Source organism: Podarcis erhardii (assembly GCF_964252035.2).
Source record: "Podarcis erhardii genome assembly, chromosome: 11".
NCBI lineage: Eukaryota > Metazoa > Chordata > Lepidosauria > Squamata > Lacertidae > Podarcis > Podarcis erhardii.
In genome coordinates this window covers 41780377-41788495 of record NC_138501.1, presented here as the reverse complement: position 1 = coordinate 41788495, position 8119 = coordinate 41780377, and the positions used below count along the sequence as shown (strand labels likewise).

The window sequence follows — 8119 nt, the reverse complement described above, 5'->3', positions numbered from 1 at the left end:
CGCCGGCGGAGAAGGTTCCGCAGTTAGGAAAGGGATAAAGCGGGGAAGATTGGGAGAGGCGAAAGCGGCCGGTGGGTGGTGTGGGCCGTGCGTCGAGTCCCACGACCCGGTTCCACCTTCCTGCAGGAAGCTGCCGCCTTTATACAAAGTATTGATCTCCCTTGGTCTATCATCTAACTCAGTACAGTATTGCATGCACAGACTGGCAGCAGCTCTGCAGGGCTTCGCACACGGAGAAGGGAGGCTGTTCACTGAAAGAAAGGGAAATTCTCACAACCCAGAGCCAATTGTGATTGGAGCAAATCCCTCCCAGCCCTGAAAACCAGGGGCCGACATTAAGGATCACTGAAAGACACCAAGCCTAGGGTGGGTGGGCTGTTAAGAGTTTGGAGGCCATGCAAAATCTAGGTCGTTGGAGCCAGCAGTGCTATCACACAAATTGGCTGATGGTGCGCAAGCGTGTGTGGAACCATGAGTTACTTGCAGGAACAGGGTACAAAACTCGTTTTGATTATTATTATTTTTAATCCCCTGGACATATATTTCCAGACACAATAAAAGTATACCTTTATCATAAGCGACAGCCAAGTACTCAGTTTATTAGCACTGTACATTTCCTACCTAAGAGCTATTTTTACAATATAAAAATTCCTTCCAGTAGCACCTTAGAGACCCAACTAGGTGCTACTGGAAGGAATTTTTTAAAATTTTGTTTCTACTACGGCAGACCAACACGGCTACCTACCTGTAATATAAAAATTGTGAGAGATGCATGATGGAAATCTGCTTTGATTTTAAATAAAAAAAAACAACATTGTGGCTACAATCCAGAAAATGTGTTCGGTTTAATTATATCTTCCATGCTATAAACAAAGCACACATTCAACAGCCTTGCCGGTGATTTACAAGGTGACTAAATCCGGGCTGGATGAAAAATGCCACTTCACAATCTGAAAGGCCAGAACAAATTGAAGCTGTAACTTGCCATAGTTACAGTGATAAAAAGAGAGTCTGCCAACATTCTGGAGCAAAGAGAAATGTATGCCATAGGTCATTTGCTCATAATTCTTTTAAAAACTGCCTACTGAAGTTAAACAAATATCAACCAAGCAAAGGTGGAGCTCAAAAAAGTGATCCGTTGGCTTAAAACCAAGGGGAGAAGATTGCTCAATTAACCTTCATTTTCTGTATCCCTGTGATCATATATCTTAATGTGTGTGTTGTTGTTTTTTAAAAAAAGGAATACTTTCACACACTGTTAAAACTGAAAGAGGAAGGAAATGGGATTACAGCAAGGAGGGGAAGCAAGTTTTAACCATTGGAATGCATAAGCAATATGTTGCTGTTTTTCAAAATTACCAAGAGCATTCTTAGAGTCATCTGATGAGCTGGTGGAGATGAGACAAATGTTGCTCAGTAGCAGGGCAGGTGACAGGTTTTATACTACTGGAGGCCTCCAATACAGCCATACTCTGCCAGAGTTTGGAACCCAAGCAGAAGCATATTAGTGGTGCATCAAAGGAACGTAAGAAGCTGTCTTGTACAGTGGTACCTCGGGTTACATACGCTTCAGGTTACATACGCTTCAGGTTACATACGCTTCAGGTTACAGAGTCCGCTAACCCAGAAATATTACCTCGGGTTAAGAACTTTGCTTCAGGATGAGAACAGAAATCGTGCTCCGGTGGCGCGGCGGCAGCAAGAGGCCCCATTAGCTAAAATGGTGCTTCAGGTTGAGAACAGTTTCAGGTTAAGAACGGACCTCCAGAACAAATTAAGTACTTAACCAGAGGTACCGCTGTATTGTTATACATTGGGTTTATATCCCATCTTCTGCAAGGAGCCCAGGGCAGCAAACAGATACACAATTTTAAAACAAAAACATTCTAAAACAGTTAAAGCACTCTTTAAAAACCCAATAACAATTAAAGACATCTAAAAGCAGTTACAGATGAAAACTTTATTCCATCCAATGCTATTGGGGTTGCCAGGAAAAGTATTCTTCAGCCACCAGCTGATGGTTGAAAGTTGATGGTTGAATACAGTAGTAGAGTTAGGTGAACCTCACTAAGGAGGGTCTATTGGGGAAGGACGTTTTTTAGGAATAGTGGCTAAAATAGTGACTTGGACATCTGGTCCACCTAGTTCAGTATTATCTACACCAGGGTTGGGAAACTTCTCAGCCTCAGGTGGTAAAAAACTAAGTACCCTCACAGGTCACTTTGACAATTTAGGAAGTTCAGGGGGAACCACATACAGTACAGTGTTTAAAATGATGTATTTCAGAAAATAGACATGCTATATTTTATTGAAAATAAAAGCCAAGGCTTAATTTTGTCACTGTTATTTTTTATTGTTCTGTTTATTATATAATAATATCTAAAACACAGCATATGGAATACTTTCCTAACTTCTTGTATATGAATAATAGTATATGTTACCCTTTTAAAGACCTTCATAACAATGCAATAGTACTAAAGCAGCACTTTTTAAAAAAAGTATAAGATGGTCAAGAATAAAAGCTGATCCCATTCATGTAGGGACCTTTCAGCATAGTATTTTAACTTTTCCCATATAGTTAAAGTGTGGGGGCAAGTAGTAAAATATTTGCATTCCTCTGCAACCAGTACAAGTAGATTATTCAGTGTTAACCTACACTGATTTATTAGTTGGCTTCAGTGAGAAAATAACATGTATTTGGAACTAAGGATACACAGACCCATTAAAGTCCAGTCTATCCCAGTTCTGCATGGGTACAAGGCCATATCCATCTTCTTAATCCACCTTGTAAAGAAATCTGCTGAACTGCAGTTTCAGAAGTGCACTCATTATCCAATCCAAGTTACAGTCTGCCCAAACTGAATTACACGAGTTCAGCCAATTTCTGGAAGTAAGTGCAATTAAAATCTGTAAGACCAACTTTGTGTTTATTATTTAAATATTTTATTTAGGGACTAGAAATTTGTTAGAGTCCTATTCCTGGACTCTGGTAACTTAACAAATTCTGAATTAGGCTGAGAGGGCAGTGGAGACGCAGCTGAGAGACAGATTTGATGGACCATATCCTCAATATGACTGGTTACGAAATAAGCAGACCGTTTTGCTTTGCAAACATGGTTTATGGCTTTGCGTTTTGATAGGAACTGTTCAAAAACTGTTCTGGAATTAATCTGCTTGTTATGGGTGGCAGCTTCGACAGAAGGGACATAATGGTATGATCTAGTTGGGCTTTGCTTTTGCTATGTTTGATCGTCCATATACACATTTTAAAACTGTGGACCGCCTTTACAATTTGATAGTTGTGCTCTCCTTGTCAGTTTGGGGATGATAAGAGTAGAGTCCTTGTGGAAACTTAACAGCACTTAAGTCTTGCCAACATTATTTTTGGCCAAATATTTATTAAGCAAATATTATTTGACTAAGCACAAATAAAAAGTTTGTTTGAAAACACGTGTATCTTGATTGCCATTGTGGTTGCTGGCAGGAGGCTATTCTATTAACTATCCTACAGAAAGCGTGATTTGAAAAAGTAATGTTTGATGAAAAAAGTATTGCTCTGACAAACCACCCACCCCTTTCTAAATCGTTAATTTGTTAGAGGTAGATTACCTATAAGTTATCGAGAAGAGATCAACAAAATGTAACTGATTGTGTCTATATAATATTGCAGAGCGAGCTGATTGTGGCAGAGCTGGGTTATGAATTTGCTAGTTATTCTTGAGTAAATCACTCACTGTTAGATGTATGGGTTGTGTTAGCACCTGATAAGGCTGTATAGGACTCAAGACCCATAGATGCTTCAAGGGCTTTGCTCCTGTGCACCTAACATCAGGCTCTTCTGATTTCCCCCTAACAGTTGCATGAGCCACTTGTCCTTTTTACAGAGGATGCCTAGAGCAAATTATCCAAGACGAGAGGCTTGCAGGGAAGATGGATTAAGGATGACTAAAGCATGAAGCAAACAGTGCAGTCTTTCTTATTTTTAATAGGATTGCATATAGTTGAACTATGGAACTTACTGCCACAAGATGTAGTGATTTTGCTGGAGAATGCAGGTGGGGACAGTGCTCTTCTGCTCGGGTCCTGTTTGTGGGTTTCTCATAGGCATCTGGTTGGCCACTGTGAGAAAAGGATGCAGGAGTAGATGGACCACTGCCAAGAGGCTGTTCTATGTTCTTAAGTGACTTGGATGGCTTTATAAAAGATTTATAAAATTTCATGGAAGATAGGGTTGTTGACGACAACTAGTTGTGAATCATGGCTGTGTACTAATTCCAGTGCCACAGGCTATTTCTAAGGAGGCTTCCCCTGTTCCTATTTGGGGAAAGATCTATGTATATCAGTGGGTAGAATTACAGAATCATAGAATTATAGAGTTTGAAGGCAACACATGGGTCTTCTAGTCTAATGCCCTGTGATGCAGGAATCTTTTGCCCAATGTGGGGGTCAAACCCACAACCCTGAGATTAAGAGTCTCATGCTCTACCAACTGAGCTATCCCAGTGGCTGGGAAGCATGACTGTGGCACCCATAACCAGCTTGCACGCATCTTACATTCCTGTTAATAGCAGCCTCAATTCCTCACACAGCATGGATGATATTGGGGTTGCAATCCTGAACACATTTAACGAACACAGTGGGATCTGCTTCCAAGTCAAGAGGAGAAGGGTTGCACTGCATGAAACACTTTATATATGAAAGGTGTCCACAAACCGGAAATACCCAAGAAACCATGGCTCATTTAGAAACACACAGAGAGCACAGCCCTGAACATATTTCTTCCAAAAACACACAGCAACTTGTGGAATGATGGATACCAATACGAGCTTTGGAAATACTCTTTGGACTGTTTCATGTGCTAGGCTGACAGATACAGCCTTTGCAAACAAAAACTAGCTTTTAAGTGTTCATGTAGTTAATAATGAAGCTTTTACCTTTGGCAGCAGGATATCCCTCACACCAGGCAAAGTTTTCAGCAGGATTTCAGAAGCATTTTTGATGTGTTCCTTTTCATTGGAAAAATAGTTAACTGTCTACATATTTAATGATGGCAAATAGGTGCGTTGGCAAACATTTGTCTTGTTTCTTGCTGGTTTTGAAAGCTTGAGGTATGATTTTCAGAAAACGGTATTTATGCAAAATCTGGCCTCTGCTCTGTGAGAAAAGGTTACAATGTCGGGGGCTTTTTGGATGAGAAAAAGGCAAATCCAGGGTGTGAGGCATGAGGTATAAAGTGTGTAAGGTTATGCATGGCATGGAAAAAACAGACAAAATATTTTCTCCCTCTAATAATATGAAAACTCAGAATCATCCAATGAAGCTGAATGGTGGGAGATTCAGGACAGAGGAGAGGAAGTAATTCTTCATAAAGCACATAGTTAAACTATGGAACTGACTACTCCAAGATGTGGTGGTGGCCACCAGTTTAAATGGATTTACAAAGAGGTTGGATAAGGCTATAAAATGGCCACTGGTCATGATTGCTATATGCTCTCGCCAAGATCGAAAGAAGCAAATGATTGGCATGGTTGGTATATAATACTAAGCCATAGTTTGTTTTAACAAACCACGAGTTTACCATGCGTCAACCACAGAAGCTTGTCATTTCCAGCTGCTGTTGTCTCCTGCCTTTATAGTTTGGTGAGCACCTGAGACGGTTAAACAAACCATGGTTAAGGAAGGGTGCTGTTCCCATGTAACATAAGCCACTATTAAACCAAGGTTCACAAGCCAACAACAAGCCATAGATTCAGGTGTAAGACATGGTTCCCACATAACACTAAGGTAAAGGTAAAGGGACCCCTGACCATTAGGTCCAGTCGTGGCCGACTCTGGGGTTGCGGCGCTCATCTCGCTTTATTGGCCGAGGGAGCGCCACCTGCGTCCCCAGCGCCACATCTTAATAAACCACCAGTTTAGCCTTATGACTGAACCATGGTGAACACTACTTGCCAGAGAATAACAACAGGAGTTTATTGTGCTTATATACTACTTATGGGCTTTCCATAGGCATCTGATTGGCTGTTGTGGGAAGCAAGATAGATAGGCTGGCTAGAGAGGTCTTTGGCCTGATTCTGTACAGCTCTTCTTACATTTTTAATCCATGGCATGCAAGCTATGTATACCTTCTTATATGGTTACATATCTAAGGAAACAAAATGGCAATTAAGTGCAATTGTTGCTTAATTGTTGCTGGCTAATTTGCAAGCTTTTAGCATAATCCAGTGCTCAGATTAGTTGTTTTTCATTTATACAAAATTATTTTAGGGATTTTTGGCCCATTCCAGAATAGACTGCTATCCTCCCTAGTTTAAAAAACAAAAAAGTTCCCAGAGCAAAAGTTTTGGTTACATGGGGGATCCCTACGTCTGTTGTTGTGCATACATTACTAGGTTGCTGAATGCACACACACACACACCCCGCGCCCCACATACACACACACACACACACACACACACACACACACACACACACCAGATTTGTGCATATAGCACAACCAATTGCAACGAACTATTTCTACATTCATATTCTATTTTTCTGGATCTGGAAAGTTCCCTAAAACAGCTTACCATGCTGAAAACTCCACACAAATATCAGCTGCTGAATGCTATGCTGTGACTGCTAAGAAAAATATTTATTATATAGCTGTATATAATATTATATAGCTATATTTATTATATATAGATTTTTGTGGACAGTCATTGTGTAGATAAATCTATGTGGAATTAACGCAGTCAGTAATTCATGGATAAATGATGGATTCCATCAATATGATGAAGGAACTTCAATTAGGATTCTCTCTTTCTTTTAAATTGTCCTTAAAGATCATTTGTTCAAGAAACTGAAGTCTTTTTATTTAAAAAATTCTTAAAGAGCTGGGGCCATTCTCTAATTCCTGTTTAAGTAAAAGGAAGGACGACTGGAACCCATAAAGTGCTTGTTTCATGTATCCTCTGTGTGCGAAGTCAACCCTGAAAAGCTTTTGCCACTTAGTCATACAAAAAGTGCAGAATTTCCTCACACGCTGATGTTGTAAGAGCTTCTAGGGTATTTTTTTAAAAAGAAGAAGTTTCTGGGTTGTTTTTTTTACTTTGATTGGAGGTAGCAAGTTGTCACGAACAGACCACAGGCTGTCGGCGAATCCACTGAGAATGATCTGGAGAAGAATGGAAAGCGATTGGTTACTTCCATGGTAAGCGATTGGTACCACATCATATATATGTGCTAATATCACTTGGAGACTTCCAGAGCTTGTGCTTACGCAGCCCAAACAGCACCACTGATTCACGAGAGAGAAGGACAAGTACATTTGGGGTAATCTCAAAATAACCACAAGTACCAAAAGATTGTTTCTTTAAACCAAACCATCCCCACAGTGGTTTGGAATGTGGCTTGGAATGTGCACAATCATATTTTTCCTATGAGAAGAGGTTCTTCCTGACCTCAGCTGTTGAGAGAAAAGAAGAAGAGGAGTTTGGATTTGATATCTCGCTTTATCACTACCCGAAGGAGTCTCAAAGTGGCTAACAATCTCCTTTCCCTTCCTCCCCCACAACAAACACTCTGTGAGGTGAGTGGGGCTGAGAGACTTCAGAGAAGTGTGAGTAGCCCAAGGTCACCCAGCAGCTGCATGTGGAGGAGCAGAGACACGAACCCGGTTCACCAGATTATGAGTCTACTGCTCTTAACCAGTACACCACACAGGCTCTTAATTTGTGCAGAACATGGTGATATCTATCTATCTATCTATCTATCTATCTATCTATCTATCTATCTATCTAATCTATCGAGTCACACTGACTCATAGTCAACCCTTCAGGAACCACATCTTAAAGTGGGCATGACTGAAATGTAAAAAAGCAATTGAAGATTGATGGTTTTCTTATTTATATTTTTAAAAAATGGACAAATGGCGTCATTCCCAAAACTATGAAGAGAACTTATTCATAACCTGTGACATACATTTCTGACAGTGAAATAAACATGCAAATAAACAGCTACGAGATTCATTCCTCAAGGTGTAGTGATCTTTACAAATTTGGATGGCTTTAAAAATGAGGTTAGATAAATCAATGAAGGATCAGGCTATTATTGGTGACTAGCCAAAGGTGGCTGTGTA

General features: G+C 40.3%; 1 protein-coding gene across 6 annotated transcripts in view; it reads right to left on the bottom strand.

Moving 5' to 3' along the window:
* Nucleotides 1-7063: 7063 nt before the first annotated feature.
* The window catches only part of RANBP3L (RAN binding protein 3 like), a 40987-nt gene continuing 39931 nt past the window's right edge, over nt 7064-8119 (bottom strand). For all 6 annotated transcript variants that reach the window (XR_014161418.1, XM_081881532.1, XM_081881534.1 and 3 more), the window contains one exon: nt 7064-7156. Coding sequence is in view for 5 of the 6 variants with exons in the window: in XM_081881532.1 (XP_081737658.1) it covers nt 7113-7156 (44 nt within the window). In the remaining variant the exon portion in view is untranslated. The remainder of the gene's footprint in view (nt 7157-8119) is intronic.